We start from the raw sequence: 21,465 nt of genomic DNA on the forward strand, positions 1-21,465 counted from the left end.
TTGTTTCAACTAGCCAGATTTTTTCTTTGTTATTTCAGTGCATCTTAGCCTTCATCTCCCTTATCTAGCTACATGACCCTATCTGTATTCTCACAGCAATTAGCTGCCTAAAACCAGCATGCTACAAATAAATGCAATTCTTGTTTTAAGTACATCCTAAGTACTTGTTTTAAGTACCATCGTACAGCAAATGGGAAATAGTGGATTAATACTCCTGAGTACAATATTTACCACTATTTCAGTGTTACAGGTATAGTTCATCCCAGTAAAGCAACCAAGGATTTTTTTAATTTTTTTTAAATTATTTTTAAAGTTGAATTGGCTTATTGGTATCTCCAGGCTACAGAAATATTCAACATCTACTTAATTAGCAGTTTTATGTTCACTTTGCACAGCAATCTGACAACCTGTCCTGTTCCCTTTCCAAGGGGAAAGTCTCTCTCCTCTCTATCTGGTTAGCTACACTGTTCTGCTGGTTTCCTGAGCTTCTCACTTCCTCTCCCCCACTTACAATGAAGTGAAATGTCAGCTGTAAAGGTCCACTTCCCACTAGAAAACAAGGTCTGTTGGTCAACAGAAACTTCAAGAGGTAGCATCAACAGACACCTCTCCCTCTCTGCCCCTTCCTTCCCACTCCAGCAGAACCTCACTTCCGGCGATATGGCTCACACACATTCTTTAGAAAAGGTCTTAAATCCAGGTAGTTCAGCAGTAATGTAAAAACATGAATCCTGAACTGATTTCCATGTTAAACATCCCAAGTAGCTTTGCCAATTACTTCTTTGGTTAACGCCCTCTTCCAGATTACACAAAGACTTATCTCCAGGGTGGCAGAGACACAACAGTGCATAGTTCAGGCAGAAATATGCCCCTTTCACTTCTTTTCTTGCAATTATTTACTCATGGCCTGATTAGGGTTGCCATGCTACCCTTTGGTATCGGACAATGCTCTTCAGTGGCTTACTGCACAGTCTCCACTAGAATAACAAACACAAAATGCCTGTTATGTCTTGGAAAACCACAGCTGGGGGGCAGAAAGCACATTATGGCCAACAGGAAGCGGTATCAGTTTCTCCCAGTGGAAATTAGTGTAGCAACCCATGCTCGAACTCAGCCCTCCGTATCCATCCTCATTCCCAAGCTGGGACTGACACATTTAGTCTCTTGGTTTTCTGTACAATGCTGCATCGTGACACAGCAAGAGCAACCGGCATGACTCACATCCCTAGTCTGGAACATGAGAGGAGACATTTTTTTCCCCACCGTATTTACAAATTAAGTTAAAATTGGTTTTGTTTCTGCAACCTAGTGTTGCAACATAAGATTACCCTGTGTTGCTGCACGCTGGATGGCTATAACCCCCTGCTCTAGACGTTAAAGGAGGCGGCTCTATCCATGCAGATGAAGCCACTCTACAAGTTCTCCAATTCATTTCTACTCTTGGTTTCACCAGCCCTTCAAACTTGCTGAACACAGGTGTGAAACACCAGTAACTTCCTTCCAGCTCACCTTGTTCTCCATATATTGTTGGGGGAAGATGGTGCTGTGGGAAAAACTGTGGTGGCATGTCCCCAGGTCCAGTGACAGGAGGGTAAAAAGCTGTATGAGAGTTGTGAATAAAATGGGGATGGTGCGTCAGGTATGGAGGTAAGTGATGGGTTGGAGAGATGGCCGAAGGATAGCTAGGAGGGTAACACTCCGGAGACTGAGGGGTAACCACCACCCTCCGAACGCCGGTGTTGTCTTCTATCACCTGGAAGGGGAGGCAGGGAAACAAACACGTTATGCAGCATCTGAACCAAACATATTTTTAGACCAGCACTGTTTACAGTTTGTTCTCCTGTTAGAAAACGGTTGGTCCTTAGGTTTATTCATAAACACATTTCTAAAATGAATACCAGCAGAAGTAATCATAGTGGTGATGTGGCTTTTCTTAGAGACTCAGATAGCTACACTAATCACTGGGAGCCTTACTGCTGCTAGTGATAACTATGTGGGTAAGAGACAAAATAAATAACCTGTATTTAAGGAGTAAAACAATTGAAAAAAGAAAGCAAAGCATCAAAATAAGAGTACTCGTTGGGACCAACCTTACATTCTGCCCATAAAATTTCTACCACCGATTTTGACAGCACTCTGAGTGAGTCCAAAGTTAGTAACGCTTGGAAATTAGCTGGCACTGCTGTAATGGAGAAGCTGCATGTGTGCAGACATGGGTTCTGCAGGAACCTGTTGTGTTGACACACGTTTTCAACAGAATTACTCTGTTCACAACAGGTATCTGTTCAAGACAAATCATAGGGCAGAAGGGTTTTTTCTGCTACAGAGTTGGTCTATACATCCACACAAATCAACTCTGGAATATGCATAACTTGGCCCCAAATGCCACAGCCAAAGCATGTAAAAACAGATGTAGGAAAGTGGAAATGTGCTTAGGCTGAAAAAAAAGTTCATCAGCTTATAATTTTTCCAGAGATATATTTCTGGAGAACACTTAACCAGCCAAATTTCAGTCCAGGCTTAGGAGCCAAGCTTTTCTTGAAGCTTATTCAAAAAAACTTCTGCCATCTCTGGAACTTAAAAATACAACTGCTTAAGAACAATTACTATCCCTTTGATTCTGTACGTGATGTACATAAGGTAGAAAAGCATGAAGGAAGCATAATTTAGTTTCATACAACAAACAGGCTGTTAAAAACATAGTTTTTTCTAAACTGACTGATAACACACAGATGGAATAACACATGTGATAAATGTGTTTTATGAGATAAGTGAAGGTGCATCAAGGGCACCTGCCATAAGATGCTGTCACTCTCAGCTGACTGCCACCAACATCTCGGGAATTATCTACCCCCCATAGCAGCGTCAGCATGAGACCTTGCTAGTTCCAGTGACTCTCGTCACAAGACCTTGCTAGTTCCAGTGACTCTCGTCACATCACAGCCTCTTAGTCTAAACCACAAAGAAAAATTTGTTTATGCTAATATACCCTGAAGTGGAGCAATGGCACGGGCACACGGTTGTTTCTGCTGATTGCTGCAGAGAGACAATCCCTGCCTGAGAGGCAGTGCCACGGCTGTGAGCAGTAATGCTCCAGCAAACATGAGTCCCTGCCGCAAGCATCAGCTGAGCAACTTATCACAGGGTAAAATTTAACCAGTATTAGCTGACCCACTTCCTTCCTTAGGCCACGTGTGTCCTAAAGTTATATGAATTTATGCCTCCCACCTACAGGCTGCCACCACAGACAATTTCTGTGGATTGCTTGGCCTCTTACAGAAGAAAATCTTCTATAGAAAGTTAATTCATTGGCTTGTAATTGATATTTTACATTAAAAGAAATGCATTGCTTTCGATGCTGTATAACCACAGTAAGAACTGTTTGGCTTAACATACTTAATCCTAACTTCTAAATTCACAACTTCAGCTAACAATTTGTCATCTGCTAGCTTTAAATTATGAAGACTTTACAAAGTCCTCAGAAGATGGCTGAACCTCGGAAATTTAGACTATCCCGTCACTGTAACTGCTGCGTTTTCAGGCCTCCCATCTCTGCTACTGGTTCTATTCAAGCACCATGGCATCTCTTATTCTGGTGCCAGGTCTCAAATCTGCACTCTGAAACGTGGAGAAGAGGAAAATCCTTTTCTATTTAGTACATGTTGGAAAAACAGAACTACTTCTTTAGGAGTGTGCACAGAAATGAAGAATTTAACTCTCTTAGACTTTGATCATGCTCTAAATTTAATTGAGATAGCAAGCTCCTACATCCTGATGTGAAAAGTTTTCATCATGGCTTTCACTAGTCCAAGCCCCAAAGACAATTACAGTCTTCCAGGCAGGTACAATCTCTTATCTGTGCATCTAGACCATGTGTACTTTGCGCTCTAGTGAAAGATGAATATATTAAGGAACAGATTTAGACAGAAAGCTTGTACCCTGTAGCAGCACATAATGTAAACCATATTTAAAATTATTAAGATTCCTCTTCCTGAACTATCTGCTAGAGAGCAGGAAGGAAAGCTCTGAGTCCTGTCAAAGACCTTTTTGATGAAACTATCCTGCTAGATAAAACTACAAAATATCAGCAGTAGCAAGACAAAAGCCAGAGATGAGGGGATAGGATAGAATAGAATAGATTTTCAGTTGGAAGGGACCTGTAATGATCATCTAGTCCAACTCAAAGGATGAACCAACCTTCCAAATGACTTTCATCAAAAAGTTGAGAGACTAATAGCTTTTATTTATTTCCTCCCAGTCCACGAATGCTGACAGCATTCTTGTTACTTCACGGGCCCATGTTCCAAATGAATGCAGAAACATAGGGGACCTCGCAAAAAACCCACTTTATTTCCCTATCCTACAGGGCATTTTCTCCCTAAACTAGGATTTTTATATATATATATAAAAATTTCTGAAGCTACACATACAATCTTTAGATAACCTATTCTGTCCTTAAGAGATCATAAAATTGGTATACCAATGTATTATGCATTATATGCATTAACTATAAAAGCAGTACAGGTTAAGACTGTAGTTATCTCTTGATTTGTAAAACTTGTAAAAGTGGGTAGACTACAGTATTGCCATTCTGGGAGACAGCACTTTCAATTCAAAGACAGAGCAAATTAGTTTTGATCCGTTAAAGTAAATAACTTAACTTAGAACAGAGGTTAAACTTTGCTATTTAAAGAAGAAATCTGCCATTCTTTGTAGCTGCTTAAAACCATTTGTCATGAAGATCATAAATTCATCAGGAAACACACTGTCTGCTAAACGGCCTCTACCTCAGTGCCAAGAAGCAATGAAACCCTAATCCCTGTTGAAGTCTCTAGATGCAACTGGAATATTAAAAGTAATTGCTATTACTAATTTTAGCAGTTTATATTTAAAGAAAACAAGTATTTCTGGTCATTCGGCACCAAGAGCTAAACCTTCATAATTTTGTGTTTTTCAAATAGTTACTAGGTAAATTGTCTTTTGCTGTTATTTTTTGAGCTTGCTGGTGTAATTGGCATGCCGCCTCAATGACAATATTATTATAGCATAGTTCTCTGTGTTTTTTTCCATATTTTAGGGAGCTTAATTGCTGAGTGAGGTAGGTAGATGATCCTTCAGGACAATCTGGATGAACATTACTCTTGCACAATAAAATTGCCACCCCCATGGGTTGCCACATTTTGACAATATCATTTTAAATATTATTTGTTTTACATTAAATGATATCACTGTAGCAATGAAAATTCATTCCAACTAGAGATAATTCACATATTCGAAGTACAACACTACTTCATGTTCTCTCATTTTTCTCCACTGAAATTCAATACTACACCCCCAGGAAAAAGGCAAGTTAATTCCGCACAGGTAAACTGTACCTGTATTTTGTGAGTTAAAGGAATACAATCACTCCCATTCTTTAACATACACGTTTACTGAATGGATATAATATGGTGATATGCAATAAATTTCCACTTTAAAAAAAAAAAATCTTATTTCCCTTAGTGTGCTAGATTCAGCAAGGACATCTGGAGCATGTCCACTGTGTGGACCACAACCAATACGTTGGGAATTTCATAAACTAATTTGAAACTTCATTCATAAATCAATCTGTACCAGAAAACAGTACAGAATGAGCTCATCCACAAGGAACTTGGATGTCAACATTTTATTTATTCACTTAATTTCTTAAGGATGCCAATTCAAATTCATGCCAGCCCTGGCAAGCTTGCATCACTATCATGGCCATCTATCATGTACCTTGAACCTGGAAAACAGACAGATGAACATCTGCAATGGTGGCAAAAATGTTGGGGTATTTTAAATCCAAAATGATCCAGATCTTCAGGACCAATGGTCATGAACTTAAAGGGATCACCGCTTTATGGCTTGTTCCACACACGTATGAGATCTGCACAACCTTCCTTGCGTTCAGAGCATTAGGAAGGATCATCCTGTTAAAGTATGACTTGACTGACTGCAGTCTACAAAATACACAGAAAATCTGTCAGCAGCAAGCCATACAAAAACAAAGAGTCTGTGGCTAAAAGCTTATGCTAGCCAAACACAGTTTTGGAGGAGAACACCTCTCTTACGGTAGAGGATGTAACCAAGACCAAAACCCTTATTCCTGAGGATGTGATCATTTTTCTACTACTTTTAATGTTATTTAAAGACTTTCCTCTTTCTAGAGGTTATGCTTTATTTCTGTGAAATGCTATATGCTTGATGCAGGAATACTGCACTGCAGGACCATGGCTTGAGTTGCATAGTTCAGACTATCTGACCCCAGTGTTACCTCCTGACAAAAGAACTCTTATCAGCACTATGAATTCTTCATGCTCCAACCAGTAAATTAGTCCTTTAGCCTTAAAATATCTGTGGCAGAGACCACATATTAACAACTCTGTAAATAAAAGTGGAGTTTCACGCCAAATTTTCATGTCCAACTGCACATGAGTAATTCCTCAAGCTCCAGTGGAATTGCTCCAGATTTATTTCAGAGAGAGCAGTCCTCAGCCAATAGCCCCAAGCAAATAAATTCACAATCATGCTTTTTGATATTTCCATTTTTCTAGTTCTCCTCATTAGAACACCCCAAATCCTCCTTCGCTCCTCCCAAACATGCACTATGAAAATCAGAAACAACTACCCATGAGGACCTCTCCAAATTTAATAGCTTAGCATCCAAATCATAATCTCTGATCTTCAGATTATGCTGGCACCAGGGAGTTAGAGCACTCTGGGAGCCAGGAGAAGGCAGCAGGCCACAGAGCCTGATGGCAAGAAGCCTCCAGTGGACACCCCAGTGGAGGGGGGGCTCCCAGCCTGCCCCCCAGGAGAGCAGCTCGGAACTGGAGCAGGCGTTAACAGCTCCTGTCTGGCTCCCCACGAGTCGTTGGAGCTGCTCTTTCATTCAACAGTTGAAGCCAAAATTGTTGACGTTGCATACATTTAATACAGATTTCTCTACCATGCCACCTTCCACAATTAACTTTTCCATTAGCAATATTGTCCACCGAGAGCATGGTAAGGCACTTTTTTATATTTTAATAACCCTTAGCCAACAAAGAATTGCAGACATGAACTCAGATCTGATAGTTCATATCTGCCAGAGGTGCACAGAGGCTTGCTGAAATGGAAATGCAAAATAACTGCCTGTATTGAGCCAATCTTTGAAAACAAAACCATAGCATGAAAGATCTGAACTGGTGCTGTGTATTTGCCTTCTATTATTTTCCTGCATTTTTTCCCACCCTGGCTAAGCCTCATCATTGGGAACATCTCTTAACATCAATAAACCCAGCTTCTAGTCACAACTACTAATTTGGTCCCTGAAGTCTAGAAATAGAGTCTAACTATTTTTCCACTGCTTCCAGTGGGGCTGATCTTGCAGGGCACACACAACCTCCTGCCAATTTTTTACTGATCGTTTCAGAAGAGGTAACGAAGCATCATTTTAAACCAGGGTTGAAATCACTAGATATCTAATGTAATATTTAAGGCCAATACTCACAGCTCCAAGAGGCTTGGCATAACAAAATGGAAATCAGATTTCATTCCTTTTTTTTTTTTTAAATAGGCACCGTCACTTCTCCACAGGGGTATCTGCTTTCTGCCTGACTCTTAGATGTACACTTTAGGGACAAATCAAACCAAAAATCAAACATATTTTGATTCCTATCTCAGAGTACATTAATTTGCTTTATGGCCTTTCCCTTGCCATTCTAAATTTGTGTGCTCATTGTTTATGATAGAGTTTTTAACTCTGAGGCAATAGAGAAAAGCAAGAGCAAATAAGGGACATTTATTACAATAAGAACTAATTTGGTTACTACACACTTTCAGCTACTATTTAATATGAAGCAGTCTGAAAGGCAAGAGGCTTGCTCGCCACACAGCAGAACACAGATACTGCTGCCGAAAAGCATTGAGTACAGAGTTTTACCCTAAAACTTTAAAACGTACTTCCAGTTCCTTGGAAATATGTCTTCAGAAGAGGGTTTTGGGTACGGGTTTTTTGTTAAGAAACTACTTAAAGGCTTCTTTAGTGGAATTATTATGGCGCCCCACAAAAAAGCATTACAGAGCAACTGGGTTCAGACAGAGATACAACTAGGTGGTTTTCACTGCTCTGGTTTGGAAAGCATTTCAACTATACCTATCCATTTATCTCAGTACAGGGGTTGAGAGGTATAAATATTTTAATAATGAAAAAAAGGTGTTAAACTTATTTCAAAGGAAACTTAAGTCTTAAAAAGATTCCTCTGCATGATATGGGCCAGTTTATTACATTAGCTGAACGCATGAGGAGTATTAAAGAGCACTGCAAAAGTGCTCTCTTTCTCAAAGTGTACCCCAACCACCACCTTGGGATGCCTGAGGAGCAGGAGGAAGCTGGCCCACCCTGCCGTGCTGCGTGCCCTCTCTCCTAGGTTGGCCAACAATGCGGCCTGTACTTGAGGCGTGTTTTCACTCTGTTCACAAGTTAAAATACCACAGAGCGATTGCAGTATTTTGTGGGATTTAAGTATGACGCCATCCACAATTTTTCAGAATTACACAACCTCACATGTTTCCTGGGGATGAGAATGGATTCCAGGACATCATCTATTTTCTGCTTAACAAGATGCCAAAATATATGTATCAAAAGTTCGTAATCTATTCTTCAAGTATATCTGTATACTTCTAATGAAGCTTTCAGTGCAGTCCAGATTGTAGTGAGAGGGGTGAAATTATTGGATTTATTGTATTGTTCACAGCTATTCTGCCTTACATCAACTTATTATTTTTTTTTATTTTATTTTTCTTTCTTTCCTCCTTATTTCAGGAAGCTGAAAAGCTTTTTGGTTTTTTGTTTGTTCCCCCCCCCCCCCCCCCCCCCATAAAATAGATAATTAAATCACATTTATTATTGAAAACTAACCAAAATGCCCAGTTTTTAATATGCTGCAGGATTTCTGCTGGGAAGATACTGAGGACCAGCAGCATATTTTACAGCTACAGTGGCTCCTTCTCACTCCCACTGGTCTCCTACCCCTTCCGACTGCCATCCTAGAACTTAAGGCATCACTTAACAACATGGACCTCTCTCCCTGCACATATAGACTCAATCTGTATGCATTGCTTTTGCTAATGTTAAAAAAAACTCAGTACACATACTAGGGTGTGAAGGTGCACATGCATGATCACTTGCACAAACACGTGTATGTGCTGTCAGTAAAGAGGAGTATGACAATATGTATTACCATTTTCACAATTATTTCTAAATTCAACTTCAACCAAGTAGACTTCTCTATACAGATGAATGTTATTACTTTTATATACATTTTAATTCAAGAAGCATACCTGTGAGATATAACCGGGAGGCACATGAATAGGGGGAATGGATCCATTGGGTGACATCATGGGAACCTCTGCTGGACCTAACAGAAAGAGAGAAGTAAGATATTAGGTTCTGCAGTTGAAAGAAATGCACAATTGCTCAGAAAAGGCTAAAAATAGCTTTATTTTTGAAGCCTGCAATAACAAAATGAGCAGCTCCACTAATATCTGGTATATGGAAAATGCCTTCTGCCATCATTCTGAGAATAAGATCATTGTTCGATGACTTTACCATATAGTCCGCTGAAATAATATTTTCATCATAAAACAGTTAAAACATAGACTTTATATTACCCACTGATCAACTTATACAGCATTAAGCAGTAACACAATATGTCCTTTAGCAGCCCACAATTCCTATATTGAAATCTGGTTAAGTTATTCTTGTCAAAGTCATAGGAGCAGAGAACAAAGCAGAAACTGTGCAGCCTGGAATTAGGCAGCTCCCAAGGAAAGCGTCCAATTGTAGGGGAAAAAAAAAAAAAAAAAAATCACATATGTGAAAAACTATCTATCTATTTAAGAATGCACAAAGACCAAATTCATTATTTCAGCTATTCAGACTAACCTTGGAATGTAGTTATACAAGCAAGAAGCTTATGGTTTCCACTCCAAAATCCAGCCTTGAACATGCAAGTTCCATTTTGAGGCACTAAGTACAAGTATAACAAAGCAAGTGCCATAACCATTTGACTTTTGCAAACACAGCCTCACAGCTAAAAGAAAGAGTCTGGATAAAATGGAAATAGTTCACCCAACTGCTCCTTGATTCTACCAAATCGGGAACATCACACATAGCAGACAGTAAAATGAAGCCCCTGAACATCAGACAGATGTTTGCAATGACTGTTCACTACTTTGAAAAAGAAAAATTTCTTTCATTACTTCCTTATTATGAATTTAAATGTTTATGCTAACCTGTTCGTTAGTCCATTTGCCATGGGCTAAGGAAATAATCATGGTCAAACTCTTGAGAAGAGCTCAGAGAGAACTCTTCTCCTTGTTATTGCACACTGAACTGCTAGCTTTGGCTAACAACGCAAACGATAACTTCATAACCTTCTCTGATGGAGAAACCATCTAACATCTCCAAACCAAATCACATTCTAGGTAAGGAAGCTGAATACTAAAATGTACAGAGGATCTCAGGCACAGATGGGATGTAATGGACTCTAGGAGTGACTGCTCCTAAAGTTTAGACAAATCTAATGAAATCCCCAACAGCTAAATGAACCATAGTCTGTTATTTGGTATCAGAAAAACGAGTTCACATTAGATCAGTAAAAAGTCATTCCCTGTTCATCTAAATTTTTACACTCCTTAGGCTGCTTATACAATATGCAGGAATTCCCAACCTCTCAAAATCCAAGTTAAACACAGGAATCCATTCGAGTTACTTCTATCTCCTCTGATCTTAGTTTAACTGTTTTCTCTATCCAGTTATTTATATTCTAATCAGCACATATGGTTTTTACTAGTCACATCAAGATTTGAAATATGGTAATTTATCATCAAGTATATTAGGCAGATAGAAACTGTGAAGTTTAAATTAAAGAACTCATTTTAGGTGTGTGGTTCTGCTGCTCCTCATACTTCCCTATATGTAACTAAGTAGGGGACTTTACGTATACTACAGCTCCAATAAGTAAAGTCATTATTGCCTCTCCTTATTCAGTTCATATGGGTTCCCTCCCTTACCTTACTCTACAGCCCTTTCAACATCATTTGTCTCCCCAGATATTCAAGAATTTTAGTGTGAATGCAAAAAAAATTCAGCATGAGCAGTAAGCAATTGGGGGGGGGGGGAGGTGGAGTTGCCATCTAAATGGCTCAACTCAAACCAATCAAAAATATAAAGTGACCACTGGTTCAGAAGGAACTTGACAGAAATATTATTTAAGTAAATGCGTTTTCCCTATCAGAAAAAATGTCTGCAAACTTCTTTCGAGGAATATGGTTTTTTATTTCTCTCTGAATCTACTTTGGTTTACACTGCCAAGTTTCTCTCCACAGTAAGCTGGACAGTATATCTATACCTAACTCCCCAAACCGGTAAACACACAATGACACGTTTGGGGGGGGATTCAGTCCACACTGGATCATCAACTGTTGTTCAGTTCTTCAGGACGGAACAGGCCCAAGATGAGGTAAAATGAATAGTTAACACTTATGCAACTCATTCCTTGTCAGTGATTTCTCAAACCTGAAAAACTGCAAGAAAAAGTCTCTATAAAATGAAAAATCCTGAATTCACCATTTAAGTAGTAATTTAAATGTTACATGTAAATGTTGCTATAGAATGAAGTTTTAATGTTTAACCTGTTTCAGCTCCTCACCAAAACACCATATACTTATAGTCATATTGGCCCTAACCAGTCTCTCTCAAAAATAAGTACTCTGACTTGGAAATAATTTTTTAAATGGAACAGGTTTGGAATTTCTACATACAGACCAGATAGTCTCTATACAACAACTGAAAAACACTTCACTCGGCAGGCTTCATATCTGTCCTTCTACACCTTGTGCCAATTGCTCATATGGAGTAGTGATCGACTTGCAGGAAGAAATCAAACTCCCACACCGACACTGTTGACGGTAACACTTCCATTCCAATAAAAAAAAATAATTGTGTTTTATCATCAAAACGTGCACCATGCAAGATGATTCTTAACCTTGCGTATGACCCACTAACTGTTAAAGTCATTTGGATAACAGGTTTTAAAAGAATGACAGCCTAGTGATTTGTAGCTAGATTTTGTTTCCAGTGCTTTGATTTCAAGGCTAGCCAAATGACTTTAGCATACATTATTTAATCTCTCTCATCAACGGTATCAAAACAACTTCAAGCAGTAGCGAGCAAAATACAGAGCCCCATCTCCACAGCACGATGAGTCCCAAGAATTAAAAACTGTTCTTGCAGTGAAACCATTTCCCAATTAACACTAAAACAAAACCATACCTTTTGAGTATTTTTGTTTATGTCAAATATTTTTGAACTGTTAGAAAGTAGACATTTAGAGAAGGATGGTCCTCCGCTGTTTATATGCACAGATGGATGTAAGTAATGCATCCTCTAGGGAATTAGAGCTTTGCAAGTTTTAATTGAAGCTCGTGGTTCAATACAAAGTTTAATTTAAATAAGAAAAAAGTCAGTCCGTTCTAACACGGATGCTGTACACAGAAATCAGCTCACTTTAATACTTTTCAAACCTGTTAAAAAACCGAAGCTGTCTCCTGAGTTCACAATGAAACCGAGCCAGAGCAGCTTTGGCCACCTCTGCTGACAAAGCAAGAGGCCAAATTCCACCCTGAGCTCAAACACCGTAAATACACAGCACCTCCATCACCTTCTGGAGGGCTGCCCCAAAATGTGGGGCTGGCTCCATCCAAAATGCAGGTGTGAGAAAATGGTTCCCCCTCCTCTGAAATAAGAGGCAAAGCAGAGGAGCCACCAGGCTGAAGGCACTGAAGACCATCAGCCAGGCAGGTGACAGACCACATTTGGTCCTACCTGCAAGAGCACAAAGTTTTCATGTTTCTAACACATGTTAATAATTAAGTTTCTTATTGTGGCAGAGCTAATTAACAGCTTGACATCCCAGTAAGAGCCTGTCCTCCTCTTCCAAGCCACATGCGATCTCTTGTGCTGCTCGGACACTCCTCCACCAGCGTGTAGCTAATTATTTGAACTATTTTAGATGACCAAAAAGGTTTTGCAAATCTTACTGCCTTTTTTCACCTGCACACAAAGTCTAACAAAAACGATAACTATTACTCTATTCCTTCTTGTATCATGGCTTATTGTGTGAAGCTGCAGATCAAAGCAAGTCTCTCTTCCATCTCTGTCTCCCACTTCCCCTGCCAAGAGGATGCTTCCGTCACGGAGGCACTGTCAGTTCTGGCCGTTTTCATTCCTTCAGGAATCACGTCACAATCTACTTGAGAAACTTCTGTCCCAAGGTTTACAAGGCTAATTATAGCCTTGGTTGCAATCCATGACACTTTCAAAATTCTTGCATAAAACCAATTTTGGAATAAGTATGCTTTTTTTCTTGTTCCTGAGTGACCTTTTATGCGTGCATTAAAGATCACTTTAGTTTAATTGTGTTTTTTTCCTTAAATTAGAGAAGCCAAAGTCTGGCATTTCAGTTCCTCCAGCTACAGCAATGCATTTTTCCTATTTCTTTCTTTCCACATAGCATTACAGGGCAAAGAAGTAATTTTACAACACTATTTTTCTTTCCTTAGTGCTTATAGAGCATTGCTTTTCCTTTATTACTAAATTATGTCCACAGAATATTTTTCACACCCAGCTCCAGCACATGGGCATGTTTTACTCCATGTTTCTGCTGACCGTTCTGCATACCTTATTACTAAGAGCAAACTCTACAGGGCTTCATTATAAAGTTCCCATTCTGAGACCAGTTACTGAAAACTCTCTGAAGTTCAGAAATTTCTCAGCCCTGTTTGTAGCAAACATGTACCAACTTACCATTTCACACCACAACACCTGCTTTAGCAGAGAAACAATATGAAATTTAGTGATTTGGGCACTTTTTACTTTGAAATTTAAGAATCCTGTATATTTTAATAACAAGAAGCTATGTTGCACAATGCACTAGCTAAGTAGAAAATTAAAATGAGCCAGGTAAATACATTTTATAAAGCTTAACAGTTATAAGTAATCAATGAAAAAAACATTATGCCCCCTCTGCCCCCCTTCACAACAAAACTGGTATCACATCTTCCACTACACAGGGCGCTTCTCAGGAAGTAAATCTATGGAGCAAGAGGTGTGACCAAACGAAAAAGAAAGATAATTAAAGGGCAAATGGGCCTGTTTTGCTAACACAAATGACCCAGGACTTGCTGACCTTGGCCGGGACCCAAGGGTTTGCCTTTCACATGGATGAGCAGCTGTTCCGGAACAATTTCCTCAATGAAATAAGGAGAATCAGGCTCCCTGTCGCTGTCAGGCACACGTGTCTTCTCCCTCCACTTGGTTATTCTCAAAGCAGCTTACAGACCAAACAAGGTGATGACAAGGAAAACTAAACCAGAAAGAATCCTGGAACCTTCCATTCATCTTCTTTCCTCTGCAGCCGAGGTTTTTCCTAGCCTTTCGGCCTCAGCCTAAAAGTGCTTGTTAGCACAAGCTAACACAAGTATGTCAGACCACTTTATAAAAACCTTTAAAGTAGGATGTAAAGAGCTTTCACATATAAATATCACCACAATTTTGAGGTGCAATCTCTCCTAGACAAGAGCTAATTCAGATGCTAACTTAACTTTGTTCCATACGGTAAAAGGCAGGGAAGATTCAACTCCCAGGTGTCTACTTAAGTTACTAGGACCCAGGGTCTTAAACGTATCGTTGATCAAAATCCCAATATTTTGCCCTTAGATGAGTATAAATCTGTAGTTTAAAGCAACTCCACATTAGAGAAAAAAAGAAGGAGCAGCTTTTACAACATTAAGTGCTTGAGGGGGTAAAATGACAGCTTTAAAAAAAAAATACCTTTGGAGAGTTCTGAAATGTCAGGAAAAAAAATCCTACCTCTGCTGCATTCAACCTGCAACAGGTGGGGTCATGAAAGGTGCAAAAATAACATTATTAATACAGCTTATCAAGGCAGAGGGTTAACGAAAGCATCCAGCACTTGGGCATCCCCATGGCACCAGCTCATGCCAGAAGGTGGCAGCGTATAGAGAGCTTTATTCTGCTTATCTGTACATAACTGTCAATTTTTTTAAAGACAACCTCATCTACACATAAGGATGTGAATAAAAGGATACCTACCACATGTCTGGCACCTCAACTGTGTTCCTTTTCTATTCAGATCACAGTTGAGTAGTATGAAGTAATTCCTCCACCTTGTAAGACCAGTACAAAACCATTACCAATACCCTCATGATTAAAAGAAATGGCTCCATGGATTTCAAGTGATATTGGAATCCCACATCAAATGACTACTTAAATGCAAATGAAACAAAAAACAAAAATCAAATCAGCTTGAAGTCTCCTGCATCTGAATGGCTTAACCACTGAACAGTTACCTCAATCTATACATGCAAATACAGTGTTTGAAAGTGGATTACTGAAGCACTTCAGCCATAGGTGAAACGCACTGCTTAAACTCCTTTGCAACTTCTATGACTGCTTTATGTTTTCTCAATATCCTTTTTAAACGCTGTGACTATGTTAGGAGAGGATACAGTTTATAACAGTCTTTTACCCACTCCCCTAGTTTAATTTGCTATAAATATAATTAAAATTTAAATGTAAAAATAATTAAATTTATTTTAAAAATACACTGATCTCTGGGAGTTTCAGTGCATTACTAACATTAAGTTGTAAATCATGTACACTTGATTTACATGCTCAGTACTTGGACCTTTCAGCCAACAGCCCTACAATAATATCCAGCCTAGAGTCTGGGTTTGACTGATGTTTTCAACATGGGCAAACTCACTCAACCAAACATCAAATCAAAACACTCAGAAATCGGTGCCAAATACATCAAGCACACAGCTCCTGGAGCATTTTCTGACTTATTTACATGACAGCACCTTTGCTGTTTACACTAAAGACTCTTGAAAACAGTTTATTTTACCTGTGTTTGCTACTTGACCTGCTATACACAGCGGGAGGCTCAAGTACATTCAATTTGGAGTGAAACAACAGCACTCTACACTTTAATGTAAGAACCAAGAGATTCCTACTCAGCAGCATGCTATTCTGCAATGTGTGTCTCCCAGATGTTGTATTCTGGTTTGGGGCATATTCTAGAAATAATACGCTAACCCATAAAAACAGGAAATGAACTAAAATCTATCAGTTGCACTGAACAAGCCCTCTCCGAAGCTATCACAATACAAGCTGTTACACAGCAGCAGTATTGCACCGGAATTTGAAGGGGAAGCTAGGTTAAATGTTCCTTTTTATCTCCCACAGTACTATGAATTAATAAATTTTCAAGCATCCAACATTTGATGTTCCGAACATTACGTGCACTGCATTTTAAGATACTTATCCTGAATTGTCCCACTCCTCACCTGCAAGACCTCACATGCCATCCTTCACCTTGCTTTTGGGGTTCACCACACTTCACTAATTTATAAAGCAAAGGAAAGTCCAGACAGGATCAACAGGTGGCTTTAACAGCCTGGCTCATCATCCACTTGTGCTTCTACAGCTTCTCCTCCTGCCGTCGGGCTGGGAGGGGAGCAGGAAGCACCTGGGGACAAGGACCTGATCCCGCAGCATAGTGCCACCCTACGCCAGGCACAGAGCACCAGTAACTGCAATCTGCAGCAGCGATAATTCAGCTTACACAAGAAACTCTGACAATATAAAGCTCACCAAAATCTTTAGAAAAGGTTAGACAAGTTGTACTTGTTCAGTCACACAGAATGGAGATGGATTCTTCAGGTCCCTTGCTGTTCTACATTCCCAGGTGGGTTTTGTTTCTTTTTTAAACTAGGCCCATTATTATTCTAGAGTTTCAATTTACTGGCAACATTTTGGAATGGAACTTTGTTGTTGTTGTTTTGAATAGAAATGGAGTATTTTCCTGCCCTAATCTGACAAACAAGTTGGGATTCTTCTGCTAAAATAAACCTTTTCTGATGGTTGGCTCATCAGCTGCTACTGCAAAAACACTTGCATAGAGTATGTTGCAATACTTCAAGCACTGAAAATAAGCATACTCCCATGGCAATTCACCAGATGGGCTACAGATTGTAAATCATAGATGTCTAGACTAAAACACAGGAGACAAACATCTGTCTAAAATCAGTTGACTTGAATGGCAAATACTGTTAAATAAATTAGGACTACTTTGGAAACAAAGAGAACAACCAACTATGATGAAAACATCTGAAATTAATCCATTAGCACACAAGCCACAACACAATAACCTGAAACTGGAGAGACATTTGTTTCGTGATGAATATTAGCCCAAGATGACATCCTGACATCTAAAGCAGGAGCACGAAAGCATTTATGTGACCCAGCAGCACATTATCCTACAAGGACTCACGAATCCAGCCCCAAAACATCTGGCTGGAGTGGGGTTGTTGTTCTCCTCGCTTCACAAGTGAAACTGTGGGACAAAGAAATGAAATGCCTGATGCAGGGTCACACAGGAAGCTTGTGGGAACGTAACTGGACACAAACCCAGAACAGGGTTTAGGTCATAAGACAATACTTAAGCCTGAATAAATGTTCAGACTATTAAAGGGCAGTAGGGTATCGCATAAGAAAATACTCTGTTTTGAAAGAAGTAAGTCCTCCTCATATCTATGAACTTTTTTCCCTTTGCATCAACCTTTGTTTTATGACAGAAATATGCCAGAAAGTCCGTGGTTGAATAGAGAGAACAGCACTACCAAGAAAGGCAAGACAGAAGAGATGTTGCACAGAAAACTGCAGCCTGTCCTTTGCAGGAGGCTCAGAAAGCAAAGGAGACCATAAAGCTGAATGCAGAAATGGGAGAAACTCATCAAATAACTATTGCCAACCCATGCAAATGATGGGAGATCTCTGTCGGCATCGGACTTCATTTTAGAATAAAAAAAATCTCATGTATCAAGTTTTTACACCGCTGAAGCTTTGAACAGCAATACAAGGATTAACATCCTCCAAGCTGAGCTTCCCATCAGACCTATATAACCATTGCACTAACTTTTAACCAGAACTCAGTTTTAGGAGAAACAGATGTCATGAAATGAAAGATTTTTTAAATTTTTCCACCAGTTATTAACAGCATTATCATTTACATACAATACGACACTGTTTGCCTAACATCAATAGAAGTTATTTATTTGTAGAAAGACAAACAACGAGCCACAAGAGCATTGTAAGAATGGAAGTTCAACTACAGACATTATTTTGCCTTTGCAATTTTGACAAAGCTATTCCACAAATTCTAGTGATGTAAATGCTTTTTGGGGAGTGTGTGTGCATGCGTTATCTTTCTGGCACATTTATAAAATGGCATTCATTTACAAAAAGTTTTGTTCTCTGCAACAGGTTTATACAAATGCTGAACAATCAGCTTTGAGCACAACTTCCATTAGGTAGCAATAATTATACAACACCAGTTTTCTGCAGCAGCAAAAGAAAGTGTTCCAATTATTCATAATGTAATTACTGCATTCCCATGGCAACAGCAAAAGGACTCTACAATCAGCAACAGACCCAAAACCTCGCCAACAATAAAGTTACACAGCACGTTCTCTTCCACCTGCCCCAAACGAGGCAGCAATTAGGCGATGGCTATTCTCTACCTGTCCACCCACAGTGAGAAATACCAGCCAGCCAGCAAAAACTAAAGCAAACTTTCAATCCTACCACCCGCCTCGTGCTGACACAGTGCCACCAAATCATCATCACAGAGGCTGACGAGTTTTCTTCACGACATGTTTGGATCCTGGACTTCAGTGAATCATCTAAAATTCTCTATTTGAATGTGCTCATCAAAACCATAGCAATTTATATCCACCTGCCACAAACAAGCACTCTATCACATGGGGGTGGGGAGAGAAGGCGAATCAACAGTGCTGGTACTCAGGTACATGCCGGGCTATTCCGTGAGGCTGTGGGAAACTGCCATCTCTCTGGAGTAGAAGCACATATTTTTTTATATATGTATGTATACCCTTATTTATAGATACATATACCTATATAAATTATACACATATATACACACACATATATATATTCAGTAAGTATTAAAAGCAAATTTCAAGATATTTAGTATTTTCTGTCCCTCTGTTGGCAGTTTTATTACAGTATTGCAGTTACACCAGAATAACTTGGGGGGAAAAAAAAGGCAAACTAAAATTTTAAGTGTGACAATCAGTGCAGTGCTCAGAGATGCTCTCATCAAGCCCAGGGGTTTCCCAGCTGAGTTGCTCACACCACAGGGAGAGCCATCTCCTCCTGCCTTCACTGTGGTTCAGTAATCCTGAAGCAGCTCTTTAAGAAACAAAAAAATGAAGAAGCTGCATCTTAAGTAGAGGAGCCTCAACCAGAATATCATTCTTCTGGATCAGTGAGTACAGGAGACAAATAAAATACCTTCCTGAAACAGGGAGCTGCCAGAGCACTGTTCTCCCCTCCCCAGAGAAAGCCAGAGACTCTCCCTGAGCCTCTCCCGACGGATGTGTCTTCTTCAGCATCTCCAGTGGCCAAAGCTCCATGAAGTCCCCAGCTAATGTCTTCCATTGCCCACCTGCCTTTGCATTGGAATTGTGTCCAACTTGAGCGACTTTCCTTTAAAATTTCTGCTTGTTCATTCTCCACCCACAATAGTGTACAAAGGAACCTTCTATTGTTTTCTTTCTACAACCTTTTTATTGTTTTCTTTCCAACCCCCACCTGTCCCCCTTTGCTTTGCCCTATCTCCCTTGAGCCTGCCCTTCCATAGGCCAAAACAAACCCCATTTCTCAAGCTTTTGTCACAGTTCATGTTTACAGACCCCCGATTCTCTTGGTTGTCGTTCTCTGAACCTCCTCCAGTCACGCCAAACCAAAAAGAAGTGCTCAAATCCCACTGCAAAGCCCAGAAGAGCCACCTGAATCCAGTGAGCCACAAAAAGCTGCTTGTATTGACTCTGGTTCCTCCTCACCTCTTCTACTCCAGCCAATTCTTTCTGTAGCTCTCAGCCGCATGCTGGTTCTCCCAGAGACAGCACTATCTTGCTTTTCACAGCCTTTCATTTATAAACACTAAAGGTGAGGAGGAAGGCTGTAACTCACCAGGTTATATTTGAAGGGACTTGTCATCCTGCCCTTGTTTTCACTTCATTTCTTATATTTCTAAACCGAGCCACTGCCAGGAGCATGTTAGTTGAGTTGTTTTAAAACACGCCTCTCGGCTCATGACAGCATTACATCCCTCAAAAAATAAACCATAAATTCTTATTTTCCTGTGTCCCCAGATAAACAATCCTATCACAAAGCATGACATAGTAGGAAGAATTAGACTCTATCCTTTCTATATAAATTAACTGTTGATAAGAAAAAATATTGTATAATTAACTACATTCTTCTAATTATTAAAATAACACTTCTAATTTAAAAAGAATGGATCTAGAACAGTTTCTTCATAGCACATCTGAAATATTCTGAATTTTCAAATGCAACAAAGGGTTGCTGGCTATAGCAACTGTGAAATTAATTTACTATCTTATACATTAACTGTGCAGTTGGATAGAGATTAAAACCACCCTATTCTTCAGGGACTAAGCATTTCAACTGGCCAGCACTCTTCAGGTATCTATTGCTGAGGAGTTTTTAGGGGAACAACATACAGCTTGGTATAACGCAGAAGTTATTAAAAAGCATTTTTAATGCTCATATTAAAAAGGTATGAGCAAAAAACTTATCCTTTCAGTGGTTCCCAGGTCTTCAGCTTGTTCACTCCAGTAAAGAAAAGCCCTGCACTGCAGGAGAGAGGGCTGGCACGGCTGCCTCCGCTCAGGAGGCTGCATGGGTGCAGTTGCATCGGAATAATCCCATCGCTGGGAATTTATTCCCAGGCTAAGAAGGTTCCCAGCCCACTATGACAACTCCACCCGCAGGCTCTGGAATTTGCAGAAAGCAAATGGGGTGTGGGGAAAAGGGATTTAGCCACTTTGAGACTGTTCAAGGAATGCTCTTGATTTCCTCTCAGCAACCTTAGGTTGAAAAACTACCTACTGAATTATTTTAATTTCTTGGTACTTACTCTGATGTTGGGATCTACCATCTCAGTCAGTAAAGTGAAGAGTCCAAATTCAGTATTACCACGTTTCTCCTTACAAAGCAAGGGAATGAGCGGGAAGTTGCAGTTAAGAACATACAGTGCAGTGAATTAGTTAGAAAAAAACCCATACAATTTTCAAAAGATAAAAATTCCAGGTCATAACTTCGGTCCCTGTGGCTGCAGGAATGCATGTGGTAACAAGGGCAAGGGCTGTGTGTCCAGACAGAAGGAGGGAGCACAGCAGCAATGACTTAATGTGACTGATTAAAACACAAATCTCACCCACCTTCTCTCATTTAAATTATTTTTGAGCATTAAAAAAATAAAGAAA

General features: G+C 39.7%; 1 protein-coding gene across 1 annotated transcript in view; it reads right to left on the reverse strand.

Annotated features, from left to right (window-relative positions):
• Positions 1 to 21,465, reverse strand: part of FNDC3B (fibronectin type III domain containing 3B) — a 208,998-nt gene that overhangs the window by 97,660 nt on the left and 89,873 nt on the right. Inside the window, exons 4-5 of the mRNA XM_074912198.1 lie at positions 9,346 to 9,422; positions 1,510 to 1,753 (exon numbers count right to left, since the gene is read on the reverse strand). Coding sequence (XP_074768299.1) covers positions 1,510 to 1,753; positions 9,346 to 9,422 — 321 coding nt within the window. The remainder of the gene's footprint in view (positions 1 to 1,509; positions 1,754 to 9,345; positions 9,423 to 21,465) is intronic.

Source organism: Athene noctua, chromosome 8 (genome assembly GCF_965140245.1).
Source record: "Athene noctua chromosome 8, bAthNoc1.hap1.1, whole genome shotgun sequence".
Taxonomy (NCBI): domain Eukaryota; kingdom Metazoa; phylum Chordata; class Aves; order Strigiformes; family Strigidae; genus Athene; species Athene noctua.